The sequence below is a fragment of the Dendropsophus ebraccatus genome, chromosome 9, assembly GCF_027789765.1.
Source record: "Dendropsophus ebraccatus isolate aDenEbr1 chromosome 9, aDenEbr1.pat, whole genome shotgun sequence".
NCBI lineage: Eukaryota > Metazoa > Chordata > Amphibia > Anura > Hylidae > Dendropsophus > Dendropsophus ebraccatus.
Genome location: NC_091462.1, coordinates 93,906,548 through 93,934,450, shown reverse-complemented (window position 1 = coordinate 93,934,450; position 27,903 = coordinate 93,906,548). Strand labels below are relative to the sequence as shown.

The 27,903-nt window shown below is 43.6% G+C and overlaps 1 protein-coding gene across 2 annotated transcripts; it reads left to right on the top strand.

The window, feature by feature from the left end:
* The first annotated feature begins 2 nt into the window (after positions 1 to 2).
* Positions 3 to 27,903, top strand: LOC138801273 (BTB/POZ domain-containing protein KCTD5). 2 transcript variants are annotated; one of them, XM_069983901.1, is made up of 7 exons: positions 3 to 282; positions 13,087 to 13,195; positions 15,061 to 15,152; positions 18,804 to 18,899; positions 19,190 to 19,306; positions 21,170 to 21,295; positions 24,822 to 27,903. In XM_069983901.1, the coding sequence occupies exons 1-7, from the start codon at positions 64 to 66 to the stop codon at positions 24,849 to 24,851; spliced, it is 789 nt and encodes a 262-aa protein (XP_069840002.1). In that variant the 5' UTR covers positions 3 to 63; the 3' UTR covers positions 24,852 to 27,903. The 2 variants fall into 2 exon arrangements, with proteins under 2 accessions (XP_069840002.1, XP_069840003.1); XM_069983902.1 differs by lacking the exon at positions 19,190 to 19,306 and having other exon boundaries at positions 7 to 282.

Genomic DNA, 27,903 nt, shown 5'->3' with positions numbered 1-27,903 from the left:
GAGGGGGGAAGCTATTAAAGCTCGGACACTTCCGGGGCTGTCAGTGGAAGGCTGGAGACGGATATGGCGGAGAATAGTTGCGAGTTGAACGGCTCCGGAGCATCGGTGTGTCGGCGGTGTGCGACCGGGGAGAGGGGCAGCACCCCGGGTGGGGTGTCCAAGTGGGTCCGGTTAAATGTTGGGGGGACGTGTTTCCTGACCACACGGCAAACTCTGTGCAGGGACCCCAAATCCTTCCTGTATCGGTTATGTCAGGCGGACCCCGACCTGGACTCCGATAAGGTGAGTAATGGGGGAACTACAAGGCGGAGAGTCTGGGAGGGTTACACCCGTCATTGCTCAGTGCTGACAGTAGTAAACAGATCCTCTGATCGCCAGCCAGTGGCTCTACAGCTGCTGGGCATGATGGGAGTTGTAGTTATGCACCAGCTGATGGGCTGCAGGTTGGTAATCTGTAGAGTAGGTAATGGGGGCTATTACTATGCCCATTCTAATACCCACCACTATTGCCTCCTATACCCTGTGTGTAGTGATGTCCTTCTGTGTAGTGGACGCTACTGGTGGGGTGGTCTTCTGGTGACACCTGTGGACTCACCTGGGTCGGGGTCTCTGATGTCATCTGATGAGGGGTGCCATTGGGTTCTATGGGGACGCACATGGTAGTGGTGGTGATTGTGCTCGGGGAAATGGTCACACAATGCAGGTGGAAATCTGAAACCGTTCTGCAAAAATAATCAATCTATATATCTGCTGCTGAAATACAAATATATATTCCAGAGAGGCTGCGGATACACCGCAATGTGGGCTGCCGACTATCAGTCCTGGAGAAGAAGGGCTTAGAGTGGGTTCACACAGGATTCAGTCCTGTGTAACCAATAATATGGAGATTGTTACTATGTTCTACAGCTGTTATGCCAGGATTACATAATCCTAACTACGGGACTAGATGATGGGTGGGGGCTGACACCTTGGGTCCCCACTAGTCATGAGTGGAGGGCTCTTGTGTGGGTGAATGGAGTGGCATCACAGGTGCTAGAAGGGTACCTGTCATGTTTCCTCACCCACTCAGCGTGTAGTTGCTCCTGCCATGGTAAGTTCTGCTAACAATGGATGTGATTAATCACAGTTGGATCTGTGCTCAAGCCCTATGGGATCAGGATAGGGCTAATGCACAGAACTGACCCAGTGTGGTTGTATCCTTAGGTCATTTATTGTTTGAGATTTCTAAACCTTTAAATATCCAATAGAGAATGAATGGAGTGGTGCTTGAGTGTGAATTTTTTCACCCCATTCTTTTAGAGGAAGTTTGACCTGCATTCTCAGGATTGGTGGAGTCTGACCACTTGGGCTTTGACCAAACATCTAGTCCTGAGGCTGGGTAATAGATTTTAGTCTGGGGGGGGGGGCAATAGGGATTGAGAAATGTTACCTGTATTGGGGAATATGGCAGTATTGTGGGTTACTCCTGGTTTACACACCGGAAGCTGATGGTGTCCTCACATATATACATCTACATATGACACAGAAGGATGACAGGTGCAGGAGAGAGCCAGGCACTGTGGTCAGGGATGCCAGGTGGTGGTGTCAGGCATTTATAGGATGATTATAATCAGCAGAGGGACTGAGACTGGTAACTGTGTTCATTTGTTATGGAAATGTGCAAATAATATAATTAATGTTTCTGTGCTTATACCTGCCATGATTATAGTGATTCTGCTTTGCTGTTTTGATTCCTACTTGTTAGGCTAAATATCCCAAAGCTATAGGATGTGTATTGTGGTGACAGGCAGAGCTGCCGTTTCAGTTTACATATATATTGTACGTACTGCGTTACGCACATAGAGGGGTCGCTTGTACGCCGGGTATGGTTGCTGCATACGTTTGGGGGGGGGGGGGGGGGGGGCGCTAAAAAATGGCCACATCCCCACTGTATGCGGCAACCACTGTAAAAAAGTTAACTCACCTGTGACCTGTTCCCGGCAGCCGCGTGTCTCCCGTCCAGTTTCTGGCACAGGCAGTGTGACACTGCCTGTGCCGGAGCTCCCCAAAGCCTCTGTCATTCTCCCAAAGCTCTCCCGGCAGCCGTGCGTCTCAGAGCTTCTCCGATGAGACGCTCAGCTGCCCAGGGGAAAGCTTTAGGGACCTCCGGCGCAGACAATGTACGTCACACTACCTGTGTTGGGAACGGGATGGGAGATGCGCGGCTGCTGGGAATGGGTCACAGATGAGTTAATTGTTCTCCCCCCACCCCCCCTCCCTCTCTAACTGCAGTTATCCCCTTCCTGACCACAGCAGTGCTTCAGCTAATAAAACCCTGCTGTGGTCAGGCAGGGGTTAACATTAACTGGCGTATAAGGTGAACCCCTGACAATCTTCTTGAAAAGTCAAGGGTCGCCTATACACTGAAAAATACGGATACTCTTGAGTGGATTTGTCAAAATGTTGGGGTTTGGCAATGTTATCCGAACCTGGACGCTCAGTGTTTGATTCCTCACGGCTGCAGAAGTTGGATGCAGCCCTAAGGAGTCAAGGTAAACATGGATACAGCATGTTTTTCCATGTTTACCCAGACTCCTTAGGGCTGCATCCAACTTCTGCAGCCGTGGGGAATGAAACACTGAGGGGGAGATTTATCAAAGGGTATAAAATTTAGACTGGTGCAAACTGCCCACAGCAACCAATCACAGCTCAGCTTCTAGCTGTGGTGAAAGGAAAGAGGAGCTGTGATTGGTTGCTGTGGCCAGTTTGCACCAGTCTAAATTTTACACCCTTTGGTAAATCTCCCCCTGAGTGTCCAGGTTCAGATAACACTACCCAACCCCAACATTGTGACAAGTTTGTTAACACTAGTTCTGAGGTTTACACATTGTTTGCCTTTTTATGACATAATTTCATGGTGCGTTTACACAGGCAGATTTATCTGACCAATTTTGGAAGCCAAAGTCAGGAATGGACTTGAAAAGACAGGGAATCTCAGTCTTTCCTTTATGACCTGCACCCTGTTTATAGTCTGTACCTGGCTTTGGCTTCAGAAATCTGTCAGATAAATCTCTCTGTGTAAACGCACCATTAGATGCTGCATTTTTGCCCAGGAAGTAATTATTTGACTGCTTGGGTATAGGGTGGTTGTCCAGAGAACGTCTAACGTGAAAGTACTCACATGCTGCCGTTCCCGCATGTTCTGCTTAGGGGTCACTACTGTGTCTAGGGACTGAGCAGGCATCTCCTGTTTGTAGAGATAAAAGCAGAGCATGCCTAACGGTGGGGAATGGCAGCAGATGTGTCTTTATCTCTGAGCATGATTATAGATGGAAATGTCAAAGTTGGGCATGTTACAGTGGTATTTCAGTGATCTTAAAGGGGTACTCCAGTAAAAATGTTTTCTTTCAAACCAACTGGTGTCAGAAACTTGTACAAATTTGAAAGTTATTTATATTTTAAAAAAATCTCTAGTCTTCCAGTACTTATTAGCTGCTGTATATCCTGCAGGCCTCCTTGTGGCTCCTTCAGGCTCTGGAGTCTTCTTAGTGCTGGCCTATAACTTTGTGTAAGGGGATACGTTTACTGATCACGTTTTTAGAACATTTCTTTGTAGTAAAAGTATCTTTGTGTTTATACTAAGTAGCTACTATGTGTATATATTAATTTTTATCCCATTGTCAGCTTGACTATTTGCCCACTGGTCGCTGTATTGTTTTTCTGTGACTTCAGTGCGGAATAACAAACTATGGCAGTCAGGTGGTGAATACAAACTCCAGTGGCAGAACAGGCCTCATCCCTCACACATAACAGAAAGCCCTTTACACATGGACTCTGGACTCTGTACAGACTAGTTCACACAGAGTAAAACTGGTGGAATTCCGCGTCTGGGAATCCCGCCAGCCACCGTGTCATACTGGCAGTCTGTGGGAGGCTCGCGCGCCTAGTCTCTCCACGCGGAAGAATTGACGTGTCAATTCTGAACAGAGAGAAGAGGCGTGTGATCCTCCCATAGACTGCCAGTATGACATGGAGGCTGGTGTGATACAACTCCTAGAACCAGTGGGCACTTATTTTAGTTGTATAAAATGGTCCACAACCATAGTCTCTCCTTATATTTCCCGCAGGTGCCGTACATGATGGAGGTTGTAGTTGTGCAACATCTGGACAACTTAGCTGTCCCCCCCCCCCCCCCCAAGTTAAGACTAGTGGTAAATGGCGCAACACTTTCCTGCACATTGACATGTGGCTGCCATGTGGATAATGGCCAAGGCCACGTATGGTTTTCCTGTAAACTGAAGGGTCTATTTTTAGCAAGTGATCGCTGGATTTATCTGCAGACGTGGGGGGGGGGGGGATTTATAGAGAATTACATGCTTGTGTTTTGCACAAGCCTCATTTTGCTCAAATTTGTGACTACCTGTGTTTTCTGCAGAATCTCGCAGCTTTTTCACGCCAGTTTAGTTGTGTGAACATAGATACATCCCCCCCCCCCCCCATTATCGTCACCTTGCTGGCATGTGGTAGAACAGCTGTGTATCCATGCCCCAAGACTTCATATCCAGTGATCAGTCCCAGAGCTTGGTCTTGGGATCCTATTAGCAATAATGGTATTAGCGATACCAATTAACGATTAATGATCACCATATTACACAGAACAGTAGTCGTTAGTTACGATTGTTACTATGATCATTTACTTTGTGAGCCCAGCAAATGAATGAACGATTAGCGAACAAATGTGGAATTACAACGAACTTTTACCGAACAATTAACAATGATTTTATGGTCAGATCTAAATTAATGATCAACGACATGTGAACGATTTTTTTTTTTTTATCATTGCCTGCAATTACACAGGCCGATTTATTGTTTAAATTTGAACAATAACTATTTTCTTTCCGATCGCCTTGTGTAATAGGGCACTTACTCTTTTAGGGCCTGTGCACACAGCAAAAGAGGCGGAAATTTCAAGCAGAGCCCACACCGCCTCTTTTGCTCTGTGTGAACGGCCCTTATTGTGAATGTCCCCATCCTAGATGCCCACAGAACTGCTGCAGCTTCTAGACAGTAATGCACCTGGACAAACTTGTTAGACCGGGCCTATCCAGTGAGTAACAAGCTAGTGCTTTGTATAGATATGACTACTGTAGCACACACACATACCATAGCAGCCTACATTCCTAACCTCCTCCTGACCCCAGTGTGTCACCCTGCCTGAAGAAGTGCCTCATGGCATACCAAGAAATGTGAAACCACTGTGGAAACTCTATGATCTAATATAGTGCCTGGACAGTCTGTCACACTGACCAGGCCACTACAGATCAGAGTGCTGCCCATAGTCTGCTCTATTCTGCGTCATTCTAGGCAGCAGAACACCTGAGTCACACTGGGGTCCTGACCCATAAGCCTCGGCTGGTTCCACCAACTTGACAGGATTTTGTTTCCCTTCTATACATAATAACATAGTGGATCGGTCTCTTTATTTCATTACATCCTGGTTGCAGCATACTAATACTAAAGTTATGATTAAGACTGAAACCTAAGCAGGGGGTTAAGAATGGGGGATCCACCAAGTACATGGGCCCATGATGGCCAGGCTGGGAATAAGATACACATTAAGAAGCATATAGCTGTGTTAAGAGGCTAATGGCTTGTAAGACAAAGTGCACATGCATAATTTATCCTGATCAATATTCCCTCTGTGCATAGTGCTGCTGCCGGGCGTTATTGTGTGCAATGGCTGCTCCTATGGGTGGTGTACGGCTCTTCTGCCTTCATAATGGAGCTTGCATAGTTACATGTCCTATAGACACTGACATGTAACAGCCCAGGAGGGACTTCAGAACAATAAGGATATCCTTATGAGTCAGCCTCTTTGGACATTTAGCTAAAGCTTATAATCGTCTGGAATATAAGTTGTGGCTTAAGGCGAGTGGTCCTTGCAGGATCTCAGCAGCCACGTCACTCTCGGACCTTCTATAACTGGGTGCCCAGCTGGGACAGCTGCTAGTATTGTACACGTATGACACCAGGGAGGCAGTGGTATTCCTAGAACTCTCCCAATCCTCCCCAATCCTTCTCCTCCAACAGCCGCTCAATGTCTCTGATCAATCTCTGCAGCGTTGCACAGCTATTGGTGAATCCATAGGGGTGTGATTTCAGCTGCATGGCCAAACGTGAGATAAATGTTGGCCAAACTTGCCAATATTGGTAGCACTGGCTAACCTCATGTGGATCGCTGCTATCAACACGTGTTGGAGGAGTGAAGTCTTGGACGTATTGGATTTTAACATGAGCAATGCATTTGTTCTTAGAGTCAATGTCATTAAAAATAACATTTGACATGTCATCAGGTATGTCAATAATTATTATTGATCACAGCGGTTGTCACTGCTGAGATCACAGGGTATAGCGGTAGGAAAAAGCTCTGCAGCAGCGTGATCCACTCCCCGGCAATCCCCCCCCCCCGATCAGCAAATTCTGACAATGTAAGGGTGTGTTTCCTCAGACAGATTTATCTGACAGATTATTGAAGCCAAAGCCAGGACTGGATTTGTAAAGAGGAGAGATGTCAGTCTTTCCTTTTATGACCTGTTCTCTTGTTATAGTCTGTTCCTGGCTTTGGCTTCAAAAATTTGTCAGATAAATCTGTGTAAACACCCCATAGGTCTCTCTAAGGCTACATGATCTGAACTAGCTATATCTCCTGATCAGTGTGACTGCTGGCATCAATAACTTGTGACATGCTTGATGACGTGGCAAACATTATTTTTAATGACGTTTAAAGGGCAAGTTCACAAAAAAAATCTTTCAAATCAACTGGTTCAAGAGATTTGTAACTTCTATTTAAAAAAAATCTCAAGTCTTCTAGTCCTTATCAGCTGCTGTATGTCCTGCAGGAAGTTATATATTTTTTTTTCTACTCTGGAGAACAGAGGATTTGCTGCTGCTCTGGACAGTTCATGACATGGACAGTGGTGGCAGCAGAGAGCACTGTCAGACTGGAAAGAATACACCACTTCCTGCAGGATGTATGGCAGCTGATAAGTATTGAGACTGGACTTTTTTTTTCTTAATAGAAGCAAATTACAAATCCCCAGCACTTTGTGGCACCAGTTGATTTGGAAGTTTTTTTTTTTCAGTGAACAACCCCTAGGGAGATTAGCTGCCACTGGAGGAGTCTGACAGCGACTTTCTCCAGTCTCTCTATTTAGAACACATGCTCTCCTGGCCAAGTGTGCAGCATGGGTATGGGAGGGGGATTTACAGGAAGAACTGCTGCTGTCTAGTGTATTAGCAGTCTTTAATGGGCACTGTCACTCAGAGTTGCTACCCCCGGCTACGGCTGTCTGGCAGCATCTTTCTCCCCATTCTGATTACATTACATGTGTATTGAGGGATCAGGATAAGAGAATTGTTGAGTGAACAAACCTTTGTCCAGCTGCTGTCAGAATTGTTTGGTTCAGCACAATGTACTGTCTGTAGAAGTGGCTAGTTACCTAGAAGTTTTAGCTCTGCTCCAGGCTGACGGCACGGCCATAGAAAATACAATGGCGGCACTGCAAAGGACAACTGGTGTCACTAAACCCACTGTCTTGTATGCAAATTGGACTAGAATGAGAAAGTTTTGCACACATTTACTATTTACATTGTTTTTAAAGTTTCCATTTATTGAGGCTGACGTCCCATGGAGAACATGGGTCTGCGCTGAATATTGGCTGCCGTGCATCTTCATCATGAAGCTGTTGGGTTTTACATGGAGGATGGAAATGTCTGCCTGTATTGGGAGGATTAGTTTAGATATGCAAAGACCGGCATCTCTTTTGCATGTTTCCACCATGGAGCTATATTTGGGTTGTGCTGATTTGATTGACTATCTAGTGTATATGGGTCGTCGTCCTTTGAAGGCAAATTTAGTTTGAGTAATTTGCCTTTGGAAGGATTCTGGCGTAAAGACTATAAAGTACGTGGCTTGGGATGTATATCAGGCCCTGTATCTATAGCCAGTTGTGTAAGAATGTGTTCTTTGTATCAGGAATCCATAGTTCTGCAAAGGGCTGTATGTGTCTTGTATTACTACACAGGGTTGTTAAATTTCTATGTAACCGACCTATAGTAAGTCCTTGAGGCGTTGGGTTTTCTCTCCTAGAAGCCAATGCCTGTATGGGGCAATACATTCATAACACTAAAATAGTGGGTGTTACAACCAATAGGCTGCCCATAGTCCCAAATAGCGGGTCAGAAGTTGTGCATGCAGTGCCGCCTTATTTAGACTGTAGGCCTGCTAAAGGTGGCAGAATTCAGCTCTGCCCATAGAGTAAGGGTCCTATTCCACGGGCCGATCGGGGGCCTGGTCAACAATGTAAACGAGCGCCAATCTACTAGATTGTCGCTCGTTTACTGGGCCTATTACACAGCCTGATAACCATTCAGCGAGGGCTGCAGGGACATCGTTAACGATGTCCTTGCAGTCCTTGTTCAAACACCATATTGACAGACTGCTCAGCCAGTCACTGGCAGTGACTGTCAGTTAAGACAGGCAGCACCGAAGCTGCTGCTGCACGTGGGATCGGGAGGAAGGAGCGCTGCAACATGGTTAGGTAAAGCATGGTGCTTGTTAAATCGACTGTCACCCGCTGCGCATTGCTATTCCACGTGGTCAGTACCCGATGATTTAAGGTTTGAACCTAAGTAAACTCTATTGTCTCTCTTCCATGGAGCGATAATCGGCCTAACTCTCTAAGATCCTCATCTCAGTTTCCTAATAAACTATATGAAAATGTGTTTCCTAAACGGAACTCCTTTAAAGGACAAGTGCCATGAAAAACTTTTTCCCAGTAATTGAAGCACATTACAAAGTTATATAACTCTGTAATGTGCTTCAATCACCTATCTGCCTCCCTTCCCTGTCTTTCCCCCCCTCCACTCCCCACCAGGAAGTGTAAGAAGCTCACACAGACCTGATTACTGTCGTCACCGTCACCAAGCTCTTCTCTCAGCTCCTTCTCCTGTTATACTAGCCTCCCCCTCCCCTGCCTTGTCAGGTGACTCGGCTTGCTCAGCTCCCATTGGCTGAACTGCAAGCCTTCACTTGTAGACCAGCCCTCATGCTGATGACTCATCCTCACAAGGAGCTGACTGTGACGACAGTCATTAGGTCTGTGTGAGTTAGGACACTTCCTGGTGGGGGGGGGGGGGAGACAGGGAAGGGAGGCAGATAGGTGATTGAAGCATATTAGAGAGTTATATAACTTTGTAGTGTGCTTCAATTACTGGGAAAAAGTTTTTCATGGCATTTGTCCTTTAAGGATTGTGGAGGCAGTCGGGTGACCTTTCTCAGCCAACCAGCAGAGTGGTTTGTCACTGAATACAATGTGTGACGACTTCAGTAGGCTTTCTAGGTATAGGACTTTCTAAGTGTTTTTCTAGTAATAACATTACTAGATTTGCTACGTGAGGTGTATGCACGCGGCTCAGCTGGTGGATGCCGTTCGCTCTCCCTGTTTGTCAGGCTTCTACCTACATAACAGTCATTATTCTCTGTAGCAAGTGTCTATAAGGCGCTCGGGGGAGATGAGACGTCCTGGGAATACTTGATTTATTTAGTTGCCTTTAGCAAGAGGTTAGCAGCCGCTAAATTAATATAATGACGTGAAAGCATCTGTTCCCCTGGACTCATTTCCTGGCACACATACACCTATGTATAAGGGAGCCATGTACATTGCTCCTTACAAATTAAAGGGGTAACAGTTTGCAATGTGTGCATATGAAGAAGCGTTGAGATGGGACGAGATATCTGCTTATCCAGTACTTGTGATCTGCTATCAGTCTGATTCTTTATTGATAACCACGAGAACATTGATAGTGGGTCACGCTACAACGGCCCTCTGACTATGTATTCTCAACTGTTGCCTATTGCAGGTCTTGGTTACGTTTTTATTCTTTTAGGGCAGGGCTTTTCAAAATTTTTGTTCTTGGGCCTCTCCAGGCGATCCATGTTTGTTCGGCCTCATCAGCAAGCATACTACTGTGTAGTGCCAGATACCACCATGCAGTTCAGACATTATCCCAGCAGTGCCAAATCAGCACCATTGTGCAGAAATACTGTTTCACCTGTAAAACCCAACACTGCACTCATACGTACTGCTCCACCTGTATAACCCAACACAATGCTTCACCAATAAATACTGCTCCACCTGTAAAATCCCAAATCACACTGCACTAATACATACTGCTCCACTTGTAAACCAGCACCACAGTGCAGCACTCCTGTCATCCTAACCCTCTACTCACTTGTTATCACTTTCATGCTGCCTGAATCAAGAGTCATCAGTGGTCTCTGGCAACCTCTCCCCACCTTGATTGACAGTTCTGTCCCTGTTTGGTTATAGAGAGAGATCTAAAAATCAGCATAAGTTTCTACAGTCCAGGAGAATGAAAGCCATACTACAGTTCCTGTGTGCCAGTAACATGAGGAGAAAGGTGCAACATGCCGTTATTAGTTAGGGAATAGTCAGGTTATCCAACAATATCGGTGACAGAAGTGGACAGAAAACCCTGGTAGGCAAAGTTGGAGACTTATCGTAATAAGTTCAAAGGATTTAAGCTTTTATTTTCTGAAAATCTTATGGGAAATGAATAAATGTGATTACTATGACATCTGTGTGTTGGTGTGCCTAAAATTTGCTGACTTTGGCTCCTAACTTTACTGGTTTTCAATGTCTATGAGGATTCCTATCATCATGCGTCTAGAATTGCATCTGGTCTCCTGGACTGGACTCCTGAATCTCTACCATCCCAGTCTTCATTACGGATGCTTTACATTATTCATGCTATTTGTGTGCTTGTTGTTTTTTTTTTTTTTTTTTTGCAAATGATATCCTGTAGTGCTGCCTTGTGCATTTATGGGAAGTCTTTGATGTGCCATCTTTATCGGAGAGGTCTTATAATGACTAATGGAGTAACCTCATCTTCATGCTGTATAACACCTTACTGAAATGTATCCTGGTACTCTGTAACAGTGACCATCCTGTCCACATCCTCTCCTCATTTCCTGTATTAGTGCTATGTACTTGATGGTGATGAGATTAGTCAGATGTGTACCCCCCCCCCCATTGGTTCCTTGGGGTCATGTGTTAATCTTGCATTCAGATAATGCAGCTGTATGAAGAGTCCATTTGCTGAGCTCATTTACAAAGTGTCAGTCCATTGGTTTTATTTAGAGGGGTGGCTTTAGAAAAACATGTCTGTTTTCTTCCAGAAACAGCACCACTCTTGTCTCCAGTTTGGAATAGGTTTTGCATTTAAAATTTATTCACGTCAATGGAAAAGAGTTTCTAGGCCACACCCAGTCGTGCTGCTTCTGGAAGAAAGTGGCCTTGTTTTTCTAAGGGACCTTTTACACTAGAAGATCTTTGGACATCCGCAGTCGCAAATGAGTGCCAGTAAGTGAGATCTGCAGTTGCTTACACAGAACAATTGAAAGGCCAGTCCACACTAACGATCCTTGTATTTGTGTTGCCATGGAAGCTGACAGCGCAGTTATACATATACACGTGCTGTCAGTTTCCACATCACACACGCCATGCATACTTACCATCAGTGCTTCTCTATGATCCGCCACTGACTGCTCCCATCCTGCCACTGCTGTAACTACAGGCCACCCTGCCTCCTCAAGAATTGACAGCTGGAGGAGGCGTGGTGACTGCCTAAATACACATCGGCGACCGGGAGCTTAGGGTCCATTTACACAGAAAGATTATCTGACAGATTATCTGCCAAAGATTTGAAGCCAAAGCCAGGAACAGACTATAAACAGAAATCGGGTTATAAAGGAAAGCCTGATATTTTTCCACTTTTTAAATCCATTCCTGGCTTTGGCTTCAAGTCTTTGGCAGATAATCTGTCAGATAATCTTTCTGTGTAAATGGACCCTTACAGTGCCGGATCACACAGCAGCGCTGATGGTAAGTATGCACTCCTTGTGTGATCTGAAAACTGACAGCATGAGTATATACATATTTGTGCGGCTTCCCTTACTATCTGCCATACATATTCTGCTTACATAGGAAGATGTGCGGCTGAAAACAATAAATTTTAAAGCGGTTTGTGTTGCTTCCCATAGTGAGACTAACAATTCATTCCATACTTATCTATTTAGTCTCCTTCCCCCAGTTTTCTGCTGCTGCTTTCTGCTGAAAACACAAATCTGTGTGTGAGCCTCTTTCTCCCTTCTCCCTTCTGAGACAGCTGATGTAAACAAGTCCCTGACTGGCTTTATCTGCAACATTGTAGCATTCTTTTTAATGCTGGGATGGTTAACCAGTGAGTTCATTAGCAATTTAACCTCAGAGAAACCCTCCCAGCATTACAAAGAAGCTACAATGTTGCAGATAAAGCCAGTCAGGAACTTGTTTACATCAGCTGTCTCAGAAGGGAGGGGGAGACAGAGAGAGCGGGGCTCAGGCACAGATTTTTGTCTTCAGTAAAAAGTAGCAGCTCAGAACTGGGGGAAGGGAACTGAATAGAGAAGTATGGAATGAATTGTTAGTCTCAACATGGGCAGCGACATATCAAAGGTTATGTTTGAGAGGAATGTGGTATAAGGGCATAATCGCTGGAGACTGGGAGGTAAGTGCATGTTATTTCTTATACTCCCCACCCTGGCACTTAGGTTAAAAAAGGCCCAGAATTCTCCTCAGCCATCTGAGCGAGGCCCCCTGTAACCATATTAACCTAGCTATATCAGGCTGGTTACTAAAGAGCCATTGTTGGCTCATTGATAATGTGGAAAGCGATAGAACTCTGGTCTGGACCATAAAGCTCTATTGAATCAGCATTTGCATTGATGATCTGCAGGCATTACCCGTGTAGCAGATAGAATTACCCGCACAGTGAACCTCTGTAGGCTGCTTTACCATCTTGCAAATTCTTTTTCCATTCAGTTATATAGAACTTCCTCATATTCGGTATTCAAAGAGCCTGGAAACCTATTGATTTGCATGTCTGAATATACTCGCCAGTTATGTAAATTTTAAATAGATACCCACAGCGATGGAAGGGAGCGTGACTAGCCGGGCCTAATGTCTTGTCTTTGTTCTATTTCAGGATGAAACAGGTGCCTATTTAATAGACAGAGACCCCACATACTTTGGTCCAGTATTGAACTATTTGAGGCATGGAAAACTGGTCATAAATAAAGACCTAGCAGAAGAAGGTATGTACATGAGATATACTGTGAGTACATTGCACTCATCAGCACCCCCACACTGGTATTATATGAAGGGAGACATGTTTGTTTTATCTCCTGACTAGAGATAAGCGAATCTTGAGCACGCTTGGGATTGTCTGAACCCAGCATACGGTATTTGATTACCAATGGCTGAACTTGGATGCAGCCCTTTGGCCATAGGCTGTATCTAAGTTTTCCTGGACTCCCGAAGGCATGGGTCTCCAAACTGTGGACCTCCAGCTGTAGCAATCCAAAGCTTTAGCTGTCCAGGCATGATGGGAGTTGTAGTTTCGGAGCTGGAGGGCCGCAGTTTGGAGACCCATGCCCTAAGGCTACATTCAACTTCTGCAGCCACCAGTAATAAAATGCTGCGCACACGGAATTGAAGAAACCAAGCGCGCTCGAGACTCTTATCTCTACTTACCTGTCTAATATAATAATTACATGTATTCTCAATTGTTACATTGTTTCTTAGAAATCTGTACTGCCTTACCTCTGTTCCTTCTGGAAAGTTTAAAAAAAAAAAAAACTGGAAACTTGCTATTACCATCTGGGGGTCGTGTCTCACTTTGTTCAATCAGTGCTGATTGTGTAGAGACACACCCCTTTGACAAATGGGAATGGTAACGCCCAGTTGTCAGTTTGTGTGCAGATTTCTAGGAGGAATACTAGAGTAATGGCACAAAGTAAAGTTGTAAGAAAAGATGCCCCAGAGCAGTTACCTCAAGATTAATACAAGTGATTACTAGAGACAAGCGAACCTCAGATCAGAGCATGGGGCATTTGATAACCGGTCCTAAGGACAATTCCGCCGCTCTTGCTCTGTGTGCACGGGGCCTTAGTGTTCCTTAAAATCCTTACACTGCCCATATTTACCAACCTGCCTAATCTATCCCACCCTTGTCTCCAGAGAGTCCATGTTCTTCACTCCACCTGTCCATACTTATCATCTTACAGCTATGTGGTGTATGTTCTGTCTAAAAGGACTGCTCTAAACATGTTACCTGTCCCTTGTGATCATGGAGTGGTCTGTATGGATAAAGACCTACATCAGTCTGTATTTTTACACAGCATCAGTAGACAGTCTTTGTTCTCCCTAGTATAAGGTGTAGAACATCTTTCCCTGGTTGTTAGTGGAGTGGTAGAACCTGTTTGTTTTGAAGGCTTTCCTAGGCGTGCCGGTTTCATGCCAGCAGCTCGTGTGACGTGCTGACAGCTGAGCTGTATTGTTGGTGATCAGTCACTTCCTGCTATAATCTGGCGGAATCAGAATATTATTATGTTTGAGCAGCTGGCGGGATTTCACACCTGCAGTCACTTTAGATAGAATTCTCCTTCCAGGATAGATGTGCTTTCTTATTGATTCTGCGTATTCTCTGCTGAGACACCATTGCCATGCCAACAATTACATGAGGATTTATGCCCACTAAGAGTTGCTGTGTTCTGGTGTCTTTTATATGGACACTTGTAGGATATGGAGTGAGATGGCGGAGGAGGAAGAATTCTGCCCCATCTGAACCCACCCTTACTGTTTAATATGACCCTAAGCCACTGGTATCAAACTCTCAGCCCTCCAGCTTTTGCAAGACTACAATCATGCCTGGACAGCTAAAGCTTTGGTTGTCCATGCATGATGGGAATTGTAGTTTTGGTTTTAGTTTTGCTGGAGGGCCGCAGGTTTGCCACCACTTCCCTAAGCAGATTGGCCTGAGGTGGCTTCATGACGTCAGCTGCAGGTTAACCATGGCCTATTGCGTAGTCTCCTGAATGGACAAATGTTTGGTTGACCGGGTTCGAATAACTATTTTATGTTTTGACTTTGCCGTTAGTTATATTCTTCTCTTTAACAGGTGTTCTGGAAGAAGCAGAGTTCTACAATATCACATCATTAATTAAACTGGTAAAGGATAGAATAAGGGAAAGGGACAGTAAAACTTCACAGGTAAGGCACTGCTATTCTTGGGCACCTACCAGTGTTATCAATTATTTCTTGTTTTTTAGTGGTATGGGGACGGACATCTGATGGGACGGGGGACGGACATCTACTTCAGCTGCTGTGCCTTTTCTCTTATGCTAATCCCTGCTCAGATAGTGACCTGATCGGTGTACACATATAAGCCTAATTCACACATCTGTAAAGTGACCAGCAAGTACAGACTGCACTATAGGCCCATACATTTCAATGACTCCTGGTCACACGTCCGTATGTGTTACGGAGAAGTTTTATGTGCTGCAAAAAAGGACAGGTCTTAGTCATATCCTTGAGGTCTGTGCATTGCTGACATCTATAGCTGCTCCTCCATAGTGTGATACACATCTACCGGCCACACTACAGATGTGACTGAGGCCTCAGAGTTTAGAGTAAATCTGTACAGTGCTTTCTTTGCTCCTCTAGCAGAAAGGAATGGGCCCAGTGGGCTACTGACATGTTGCTGTCAAACGCTTCAAAGTCTTTTATAACAGTTATAACAATAACCTTACTCCTATGCGCCAGTCCCGTGCTGTTAGAGTAATCTTCGCTCCAGAGCACTGTCTCGTCATCCGGCCTGCCCCTTCAAATGATAATCAATGAAGGGGGCAGGCCGGATGACGCGGCAGTGCTCTTTACTGTGCTCTGAGCGGAATTTACCCTCAAAAACAGCCCCCTGTAGCACCAGTCCCACGCTATGAGCAGGTTAGATTAAACTGCTGATAGTTCCCCTTTAAGCCCTTGGCAGTTTTTGTACATTCAGGTGACTCTTGTATTCCACAAAGCAACAACAGAGTTTACCCTTGGCTAAGTGTTACTACAGGACTTAGGCTCAGCCAGCAGTAAGCACATTGCATCTGGGTTTATTTTTAGCTGCTGCGGTGACTTTTGTATTTAAGTGTAAGGTCAGGTGGGGATATAGGTCATTCTCGAGCAGAAGTGCTACGATACTACGAGAGTCACCTGCAAGAGCAGCGTGTCAACAGACAAGCATACACGTGATTCCTGCACATAGGCTCTAATGGGAATTCTGTTAAATTTAAAGGCCTACATGTCATGTATTACTGTTTGTTATGGGACACAATGCATCAGACAGAAAGCTATAGGCAGAATGAGGATCGTAATACAGGATTGTGCTTGGTGATCATAGGGGCCTCCTTTGGGCTGGTATCAATATTCATTGTTTGTTGTGCTAAAATGTCCTCCAAACAAGTATACATTGAATATACATTTTCTTACTGTCATTTGACATGTAAATAGTTCTACACTTCCAGGTTTTGGTATGTTGGCCCCCACTAATTTCAATCTGACTTAATACAGCAGCATTCCCATGAACAGGCAGCATATGTAATAAGATGCTGGGAGTGGGCAAACTGTATGAACATGCGCTGCAGTGCTTTATTACAGCTTGGCGCATATTCATACAGTTCCGTACTCCATATTCATGTTCATACGGACTTGTATTGTAACCTTTTGTATGCAACAATCTGGATAGAGTGTGGAGCCTAGGAGTAAAGCACTCTGCCGCCTTTGCGTCTTTCAAATTAACTGGTCCAAGCAAGTACCAGAGATTTGTAATTACTTCTATTAAAAAAATCTTCCAAGTCTTCCAGTACTACTTAGCTGCTGTATGTCCTGCAGGAAGTGGTGTATTCTTTCCAGTCTGGAGAGGAGAGGTTTTCTATCGAGAGTTGCTACTGCTTAGGACAGTTCCTGACACAGTGCTTGCTGCTGCCATTTGTCTGACTGTAAAGAACACCATTTTCTGCAGGACATACAACAGCTAATAAGTACTTGGAAGACCTGAGATTTTTTTAAAAGAACTTAATTACAAATCTCTGGTCCTTGCTTGGACCAGTTGATTTGAAAGGGAAAAAAATGGGGGTGATTTACCCCTTTAAGATGGTCAAACACCAAGGTATCTAAAAACTTCTAATGAACGGTCAACCTTTTTACGTGCATGGGGCCTTCTAACTTCTAAGAAAAGTTAGATGTTGGGGGATAAAAAGGTTTAAAATATTGGATTTTCAGCTGCCTGATAAGAAGTCTCCACTAGAAGTATCTGGCAGCGGCTTTCTTCACTCCACCCATCCAGACCACATGCTTATGTATATTTGGGGGAGGTGGTAGCTTTTGACCTTTTGGTGAAAACTTAGTTCAAACTTGAACACCTCAGACCAACGTGTCTGTAGAGGTGTCTGCACACATATATACCACTTTTTTCCCGGTTACGGTGTTGAATAGTTTTTTTTCCCTCTTTTCTGTGGTTAGAGGTGCTGTCTCCAGCCCCTTCCCTCTGCAGCTTACGGCTCTGAGAAGCAAACTATTCCAGCGCTTTGACTCGTAGCATCAACAATTTGTTCTACGACTTCTGGCGTTTCAGTAAACCCAGGCGAGGAAAATGCACAAAATGTTCCATAAAAGGAAGTCCTCCGCAGCAGCAGATACCGGACAACATTAACAAAGTGCCCTCAGTATATGCTTTATCTCAGCGAGAACAGACAAAACACTCATTGAGCTCAGATTATGTACGTCACCTAGATAATGAATCTCAGATTTAGCCCCAGCCGTTAATTCTGACAGCATCTGTGCTGTGCCGCAGCTCTCCTCTATAGAGCTCATCATGTGGAGGAGGACCCGATGCTGTGGGATCACCAGAGAGGGAATACATCAGACACGGGATACTTGGAGAGAAGCTCAGGATTCCTGCTTGGGAAAGCTCTTAAGCGTATTAGTGCTAGGCAAGGCCTCAAATCTGCTGGTGAGCCCCAGTACAGGCCATAGGGAGTGTGTGTGCATTTATCCCCTTTAATTCTATGATGCGTGGGCGATATCTAGGATCAGTCACTACTCAGTGTCTGTCTGTAGTCACCTGCCCCCTAATGGAATACAGCATAGGGGGAGAAGATAGATATAAGTAAAACACATAACCTTCCTCCTTGGCACTTCCTTTGCACTAGGGACATATCAGCAGGCTATTTTAGTCTAACCTGCTGATAGTTTCCCTTTTTAAGGTTGGAATTTCACATGCAGTTTTGATGGTCTGAGAATAGGTGTATACGAGAGATGTACCAGTCCTTCTTTGGCCTCACTTCTAGCTTTGGCTCAAAATCCTTGTGTGACTTCAGCCTATAGGGGTTGTATCCGATTAGAAAAGGATAATCTAGAAATGGTGCCATACCTGTCTCTGGTTTGAATCTGGTATTGCAGCTCCATTGATGTGGATAGGCCTGAGCTGCTATGCTACACACAACCCATGTACAGGTTTGGCGCTGGTTTTCACTTTACTGTTGACAACTATAATCGTTTAAAGGGCAGTTCTGAGACTCTTTGATTGCTTATGTCTTGTAACCTTAGGGTTTTTTCCTTCATCAATTTATTTACATCAAGCATTGTAGTATTGAAGGTTTAAAATTTACTTTAACTGCTATACATGTTATATCATTTGATTTTATTTTTTATCTTTTGATTTTAGTCTGGACCACTTTTTTTTTTTTTTTTTTTTCCCCTTTTATAATTAAGCTCCAAACTACAAAGCTACACCCCAAAATCTTTGTCCAGTGCTGCAGAATGGAAAACAGATTGACTGACTGACTTTTGTTACATCTTCCTTTCGTTTTGCAGGTGCCAGTTAAACATGTTTACCGAGTACTTCAGTGTCAGGAGGAAGAGCTAACCCAAATGGTGTCCACAATGTCAGATGGCTGGAAATTTGAACAGGTAAACTGGTAGAGGTCCTGGGACCTTGCATGAAGCCAATAGGCGCACCATATCAGTGAAGTGACATATCCTTGCCTTCATGCATCATATTATTGAGGTGGGGAGAGTGGTTCCAAACTGGTTGGGATCAAAGAGGTGACATCACACCTCGATGTATGTTGGTACCTACACTAACAAGTCAGCAAGGAATGTAGATGGCATAATAGATGAGGTGTGATCTGGTGTTACACATACATGTGCTCAGGTTTGCATTGTCCAGCCTAGTTACTGTGCGTTTACTCTGGTTGCAGTTTGTCAGCGTAGGTTCCATGTATGGATGCGGGCGGGATCATCAGTCAGAGTTTCTGCTCATTGTTTCAAGGGAAGTGAAAGTGGAGGAGACCAGCCTCCAGAAATGCAGCGGCGAGGTGTGTCCCTTTCTGCACACTGCTCCTTTCCCAAATCCTCCTTTCTGCTTCCCCCCCCCACCCTATGCTACGTGTACACATGCATGGCCTTGTCTACAGCACTATGGGATTATCGCCAATGGGGACCCAACGTCTGTGTGTCGCTGAGCCCACTGACAACCTGTTAGCTTGGATATGGTGTCTTCTTCTCAGCTGATCTATTGGGGAATCTATGTACACTACCGTTTTACTTGGTTATCTTGTTTAAAGCCTTTTGCTTCCATTAACTTACCTGTCCACTCCATAGCCATCCTTGGCCGCCTATCTCATGAGGTTTTAATAGAGGAATGACAAAGTAATTTTTACAGGGCTCACTTATTTTTTAATTGTTGTAATTCATTACAACAGAAAAAACAAAATGTTTCAGTATCTCTGTACCTGCTTACAGGCAGTGCTGTGGTCTGTCAATACCTCATTCATACAACATGGAATGGGTTTACGGTAGGGTAGTTCAATGGCCAGAAACTTCATGTTTTGTTATCTAAATGAAGAATTTGTAGGCAATATCTTATCCTATAGCTAGGGCTGGGTGATATGACCAACATTTATTCAAATTTGTTTTCAACATTAGAGCTCCTGCTCTAACCACTTTGGCAGCAGAGCTGCACACACTTTTTTTTCCTACTTTTGGGTAGTCTCGCAACGGAGGTCAGCAAGAGATGACAGTATATGCTTCATCTTCCTGCACCCTTGGCTTCCGTTCCAAAGCAGCTGGCAAGTAGTAAAAAAATCAGAAGCTGATGTGATAAAGCATGTAGTTTCCTGCTATTAACCCTTTCTGTGATGCAGAGCTTATTTCCTTTTGGGTCACTTACATGCTGCAGCAAAGAAAGGGTTAAAGTGCGGGATTGTCAGGGCAAATCGAATATATTTGATTTGCCCAGCCCTACCTATAGGTATTCAATAAGGGCATTTGTGGTTTCTTGAAGACACATTTATAACAGAGCTAATGGTTTTGATACACAGGGATGTTCCACTTTGGACATGCTGGACATGGCAGACAGGCCCTATTGATATACAATTATCTGAATTTTCACTGTATAATTTCCCTTGCATTGGCTGCTGCAGAGAAATATCAGCCCCCCCATAGAGGTGAACGCTGGTCTAGCTCTGATAGCAAAAGGTGTTGTCGTCACATGACCACTAGTTTCTAAGCCAAGGTGTTCTATGGCTATAGAATGCAGTGCTAACCAAACAGAATGGTAACTTCATGGATAAAAATAAAATACTATTTTACCTAACCGCTATGGAAGTTACATCTGGGGAAGAATGAAACCACCCATGAGGGTGTGTAAAATTGCAGAAGTAAGTTTGCCTAATATGTTGAAAACCCCAAAAGCTGTTAAGCAATCCTCCACCTCTCTTGCTGAAAACTATTGGTTGGATACCCAGGTTGCTGGTGTGATTGACATCCATTCCAGTATATGACTATACTAATGCCTATCTCTTTGGAGGTCCTAAGTGTAAAGCCAACTATCAAATTGGCAAAAGGTCAGCCAAACACAACTATGATGGCCATCCAGTTGGGGGTAAGAGTTTTGGCCACTGTTGGATTTCAGTTTTCCTGGTCCTTTGTTCCTGAGGGCAGGGTGATGGAGAGAAGGGTGTGTAGGTCATATGAGGCCAGCCACAGCTATACAGCAGATCCATAAATCCCTTCTTTATTTAAACAATCTAATCAAGTGAAATGCGTGATGTGACATCCTGCGGGCGTTTGTGTTGCTGACCCTTGCGTTCGTACGCTTCCAGTAATATCTCCATTGCAGACGCTTGATTTGCTCCTGACTCATCATCTTTTTACTTCATTTGTTTTTTCTCTTCAAGCTTGTCAGCATCGGTTCTTCCTATAACTATGGGAATGAAGATCAAGCAGAGTTCTTGTGTGTGGTCTCAAAAGAGTTGCACAATACTCCGTATGGCACTACTAGTGAACCTAGTGAAAAAGCAAAGGTAAGTGTCTTGTCTTGGGATTTTGCTTTGGCATCTCTATTCCTATTAAAGGGACTGACTTCCTACCCAGCTTCTGGGTGTCCAATTCCATTATGAGAAGCAATAGCTTGAGTTCAGTCTTTCAGCTTCTCAGCAGTTCTTTCCGGCCCATAGAAGGGATCCTCAGCAGGGGATACCACTTGACTCGCATACGATGCAACAGAGGCATATGGACAGGAGTTTTTAAGACAAAGCTCTTTTTAAAGTATATCTGTCATTAGAGAAATAACCTTTTGACATATCAAAAATTTTGGTTGGTCAGGGTCTGAGTGTTCAGGCCGTGGACAATCAGGACGAGGATCTAGGTCTGTGCAGTGTTTTCTCCCCTCTCTGTGTTGTGACCTAAACGGCCTGCATAATGTTAGGCTGGGTTCACACTACGTTTTTGCAATCCTTTTTTTGCAAAAAACTGATGGGAAAAAAAAAACTGTGTGCATCCGTTTTGATCTGTTTTTCCATTGACTTTCATTGTAAAAATGGATCAAAACTGTTTTTGTTTTTTTTGGCGTACACTTACATGAATCTGTTTTTTGGGTTTTTTTTGTTTTTTTTTTCCTATCCGTTTTTTTTCCCCAAAAAAACGGATGAAAAAAAAACTGATTGCAAAAGCGTAGTATGAACCCAGTCTGTCTATGGGGCCGTCCAGGTTGGCTAGACACTGAGCATGGAGAGGAACTTGAAGCAGCCCGAGATTCTCCCGACAGCTCCTCCTCATCAGTTTGCGTCTGTGACACATCAGGTTTTTTTTTTTTCTTCCTCTGATGTGTACACATTAGGGTAATGTTCACACCTAGCGGATTAGCTTCAGAAATTTCTCAAACTGACAATTTTGAATCCATCTGCATGGGGTTGCCTCCGGAGCATGTGGATGTTTCAAAAAGTTGCAGAAATTCTTGGATCCAATCTCCCAGGTGTTAATTCACCCTATCTGTACTATTTGGACATTGTTCAATAGATTATGTACCTACCACTAACCATTGTATCTAACTGATCTATCAGATTTGATAAGGTGCTTATATAAGAAACTGCATTGTCTACCATTGCCTTATATACTCCTCCTGGAGCAAGCATTAGCCAGAGGAAAGCTGCTGTAGGGAAATAGAATTCCCCGCAGTTGTCCTTTTAGCCCATTGTACCCCAACATGTGGCTCTGCACCTCCCATTATGTCTTGGCAGCCTTTGGCTTGTCAGGCCATGATAAGAGTCGTAGTGTTTTGCAGCAGGTGACGAGTCACAAGTCGGAGAACACTATTGTAGCCAGTCGGTAATCTCTATGTACCATAGCCTGTAGCTTACTGGATCAGTGCTGCAGTTCTAATATAATGGAGTTGTAGGCAATGCAGATCTAGTGCTTGTCTAAAGCAAAGGTCCAGACGAAGTCTATGCCCATATAGTATGCTATACATTACAGAGCTCAGGTTGTGCACCACATCCCCTGCTTAGTGCATTTGTGCTTGTCATCTTTCTGTTCTTTTGTTTGCACTTACAAGTTTTTGTTTCCGCTCCTTTTCTTTGCACATGCATGCTGCATGCTGGTACAGAGTGAGGACGAAGAGACGGATTACGATATGAATGACTCAGATTAAGTTTTAAGTTACTGGTGAGCGCTAGCTTTCCTGCCTCCCCTTGCTCCCCAGGTCTGCTCCTCATCCTTCACCATACCTCCCAGTACATTGACCCATTCTACTTAGTATCTCAACACCTTCTGCACCATGGAAATCAATAGGGGCTGGACCCAATTCACAAGGATTTGGTGATGGTGTTCCTTTTTATATGTTCTCTGTAGACTCCTGTCTTCCCTAGTGACTCCCATCGACGGTGTAGTAGCTTTAACTATAAACCATGATCTGCTGCAGAGATCCTGAGAACTAAGCATATTAAAGGATTGCTTTAAGTTGCCAGTAGCTCACATGTTGGTGAATGTAGCAGGCAGAAGCTTATCGCTGCTTATGGAAGCAATGAGACATGTTCATTTTAATACCTATAACTTGAGTAATCTGCATTGCATCAGACCAACAAAAGCCCCAAAATCTGCTTTAAAGTGAGTTTTACCATTAGTCATAGCATTTTTCTATGGTTGTCCCATTTTTGCTGAACTACAACTCCCATCATGCTCTCACCACCTTGTGGGGAAAACACTTTTTTCTTTTTATGGTGTACAAAGTATTAATAAATTAACTCCGAGGCATCCATAGTCTTTTTTTTTTTTTTTTTTTTTTTTTTTACCTCAGTAAAGGGGGGGAAATGGGTGGACGTTCAAGCCAGAAATCAGCCTTTTCTCTTATTAAATATGAATGCGCTTCTATGTAATGTTGAATGGCTAATCGGTTTTAATGTGCTTACGTGGGGAACTGCAGGAGAATGACAGATATTTCTGAAAAGTTCTGTTTTCCTGTTATATTTATATATTGAACTTCCTGCCCATTAATAAAACTGCTGACAAACTCTGATCTATAGAAGGAGCCTCTTGGTTAAAAGTAATTGACACAAAATACTAAAAAGAGACAAATATTTATTTGGCCACCTCTCCCAATTCCACCACTTGCATACATGTCCTCCAAACTGCAGAAGAAGGTAGAAAGCTGCAGCCAGACTCCTCAGGCGACACCTATACAACTTTTCTGACCCTTCACTCCCCTGTTCTGCCGAAGAAGTCAGGCGGTTTCCATACACATGTGATCCCTCCAGTCCATAATTCTCTGGAGATTTTAATAGTCTATTTTAATGGCTCTTTTGGAGCATTGTTAGGCGTGATGTTAGACAATCAAGCATAGAGGCCAGTGGCAAACATGGAAAAACGGTGGACATTACACTATTTTCTCGGATAGTCACCCTATCATGGTGGTGGTTGCAGGTGGCTGTTTCTCTCGAAGACCTGCTTTATTCTTATAACAGTGATGCATTGCACCATAATAAACCTGTACGCATGTCGTCAGCCTCCGACTGAACTCCCAAGTTCTCTTCCACCAGAAACGTTATCCTGTAATCTATCATACCGTCTAGGGAGTAATCGCTGTTTATACACTGTACACCTGAGCCACGGATGAACGCCAGTAAAGATGATCTAGTACAGGACTACGATAGTGATAGAAATGTGACTTGCCTAGCTTCAGTTTCTTGACTATCTTCACAAAACAACTATTCAACACTTTGTTACATTGGTGACAGTGGATGACAGCCTAATATTTGTATGAGGGAGTATGAGCATACGTAGTGCCTCTAAATTTAATAGGCTCTTTCTACCCCTCCAAACAAATGCTCCAAAAATATGAACGGGGACTAGCTGCAATACCAGGCACAGGAGTGGTGGTGGTTCTGGGGGGCGCAGATGGCAGGCCCCCTTCTTGTTTACCTAGACAGCCCTTGTAATGTCTTTAGACCTGTTTTTTGCTGTTGTGTGTTTGTATCTATAGGTTCCTGATTGTTCTCGTTGATGCACTACTTCCATCTTTTCACTTTTTTTTTTTTTATCCCTAATGTCTTTCAGATCCTGCAAGAAAGAGGCTCGCGAATGTGAAGTGTTTTGAAAGAAGATATATATATATTTTTTTTCCCCCCATATTTTTTTTCTTTTTACAATTTTATTCCAAACAAGCAATGATCTGGCGAAGAATCTCCACTGTAACGAGCCACCACAAGATGTTTGCTTTCAGAGTAGCATTTCTTGGGCTGTCATGAATAGGCGTGTACTGTACTCGTGGTGGAAGCTTCAGTGTTTCATTCGTGGGGGACTTGGTGTTGAAGAGGAACTTTGCAGTGGGTCTATTATAATATATTGCTTCCCTCCCCTTGGTTTTTTTATTTAGTTTTTTTCCTTTATTCTACAATCTTTTTGTACATTGGTGGTATTACAGCCAGGGGTGACCTGACCTGGGTCTGTCTGGCACGATGCCCTTAATGGCATACTTTACACTTTGTACTTTGACACTACATGTGACCCACAGTTTGCCCGTCATCTTTAATTCCAGTTTTTTTAATATATATGGTGCATCTTTCTCTGCCTGACACTCTACCAGCCACATCTTCCACCTCCTAAGGTCGACCCACCTGTAATCGATCAGCAAAAGGCAATGCACTTGTCTATTGCTGCAGAAGGTTTCTTCCATAGAAACTCTACTTCTTCCTTGGCAGAAGTTTTTTTTTTTTTTTTTTCTTTGTGATTTAAATGTATTATATTATCTTCCTAGCAGATTGCGTCTTGGCATAATGCATGTTCAGAAAGAAATGGATTATAAAACTTATTACAGGCAACCTTTAAGAAAGTGTTTCTTTTATACAAGGTGGTGTACATAAGGACGGTGGCGTGAAAAAATATTCTTTGTACAAATTATAAGATATGCCCATAATACCCCGAATCAGTCTCAGCCACCTAGATCCACTGTACATCTTGGGACTTGTATATTGTTCTTCCAGGCTGATCACTTGACCTGTCTGGTCTTTTTGTTACCTACTCCAGGGGCCCGTAACGGTGACTATGGCCTGAAAAAAAGATAGTATGTAGATAGAGTGTAGACTCTTGTAATATACTTTTAGACTACAACTTTTCTAACTTTTATTGACAGCGTTTCCTAACTCGTTGCACTTGAAAACCACAACTCCCATCATGTCCGGATAGCCACACGTTAGGAGACTCTGCAACAAGAGGACTCTAGATCATGGGTCTCCAAACTGCAGCCCTCCCAGCTGTTGCAAAACCACAATTCCCATCATACCCGTATGGCTAAAGCTTTGCATTTGCCTGTCCAGGCATGATGGGAAATGTAGCATTGCAACAGCTGGAGGGCCGCAGTTTGGAGACCCATGCCCTAGATACTATGTTTTCTGATTCTAATGCTTAACCCTTAACAATGTTATCCATTTTTGTTTTTGTTTTTTGTGTCTAATTTTTATTTATTTTGAGGGGATTTTGGTATACACTTTGGGGTATATTTATCAAAAGCAATTAACAAATGGCTGCCTTGTCTGTATGGAATTAATAGGGGTACATGAGTTACCCCTTAATACTATTAGGTCTGTCAAATACACTTAGTCTAGTACAACATTACCTACGTGAGGTATATAGCAGGACATTTATATGGATAGTCGGGCCGGTGTATAGAAACACCTTATTTTTTAGTTTCACTCTCCCTTTGTGTTCATTATATAGATCTGGTTGCCCATGGCGATGAGACTTTCAACTTTCACTTTTTAAAAATCTGGTAGCAATAAGGTCTGGATGGAGTAACTGTAAAATTGTTAGTGTTGCCCATAGCAACAATCATTCAGCATTTATTTTAAAATCTGGTTGCTATGGTTACCAAAATTAAATACAATTGCTTTTGCTGCCCATAGCAACCAATCGTAGCTGTTTTCCTTTTCCAGAGATGATGAGTGCTACTTGGTTGCTATGGGCAACACCAGCAGCTATAGTAAAAAGAACGTCCATCATGGCAGCATTATAATATTGTACCATGGTAGAGCTTTGGGTTTTCTTAACATACTACCTGTTAAAATTGACTTACTATGTACACAGTTCACCTCTACAGATAGAAATACATGTAGGCATTAACCTGCTTAAAGGGGATCCAGGCTTCAAAAACATGGCCACTTTCTACCAAAAACAGCACCTCTATTGTCTTCAGTTTTGGTTTTGCAGCTTTGTTCCATTGAAGTGAATGGTGCTGAATTGTAATAGCACACACAACCGGAGGATGGATGTGGTGCCATTTTTTAGTTTTTCTAATTCTGGATACTCCATTTTTTTTAAAGGGGTTTTCCAGTTACATGTATTGATTGCCTAGCTTCAGTATACACCTTCTGTGAAGCCACATTGCAGCAGATCTACACTGTGAATAGAAGCAGACAGCTCCAGCCACACTGTAGTGGCTTTGCTGGGGTACTACAGCTCAACTCCCATTAAAGTGAATGGGAGCTAAACTGCTTTAACCCAGCATGGTTACTACACAGTTAAAGAAGCAATCTGCTCCTACCTTCATTAACTCTAGATCTGGATGCCATGGCTCTGTGGAACAGATGATTGGCAAGGGTGATGTTAGATATTGATGGGCCATCAGTATGTGTAGCTGGAAAATCCCTTCTAGTGTGGCTACCCACGGAGGGGATCATAGTGTTTTGTGTTTATCACTAACTTAAAGGGGTACTCCGGCATTTTTTATATATTGCTGCACTTATATAAAATATAACAAACATATCTTTATGCTCCCCTGTTTCTTTACTGACACTGCTGTCACCACTTCCGAGGTTAGACTGCATTCACACGTCTGTGATATACTGTCCATAGGCGATTGTATATCATGGTCTGAACTGTTACACATGTACGGAACTTCTTGCATCATAACTCATTATAATACAGTGAGCTCTGTACAGCTAAAGCTCTTTGCTACTGAACTAACACTGCTTTTGGTCTGTCATAGTCAGACAACTCAAAGATGTCCTAGACACTCCTCTGCTTTCAATGCCTGGAACAGACTTGTTGAGCACTTTATAGCCCTGGAGCACACTGAAATATATGTAGTGTGAACCCAGCCTAAAGCGGAAACATTACAGTCAGTATTGTGGTCCTCATATTG

Coding starts and splice junctions, on each gene's coding strand:
- LOC138801273 (XM_069983901.1), top strand. CDS start 64: ATGGCGGAGAATAGTTGCGAGTTGAACGGCTCCGGAGCATCGGTGTGT. Junction 19,307..21,169: donor TCCAGAAATGCAGCGGCGAG/GTGTGTCCCTTT, acceptor TTTCTCTTCAAG/CTTGTCAGCATCGGTTCTTC. Junction 21,296..24,821: donor AACCTAGTGAAAAAGCAAAG/GTAAGTGTCTTG, acceptor AATGTCTTTCAG/ATCCTGCAAGAAAGAGGCTC.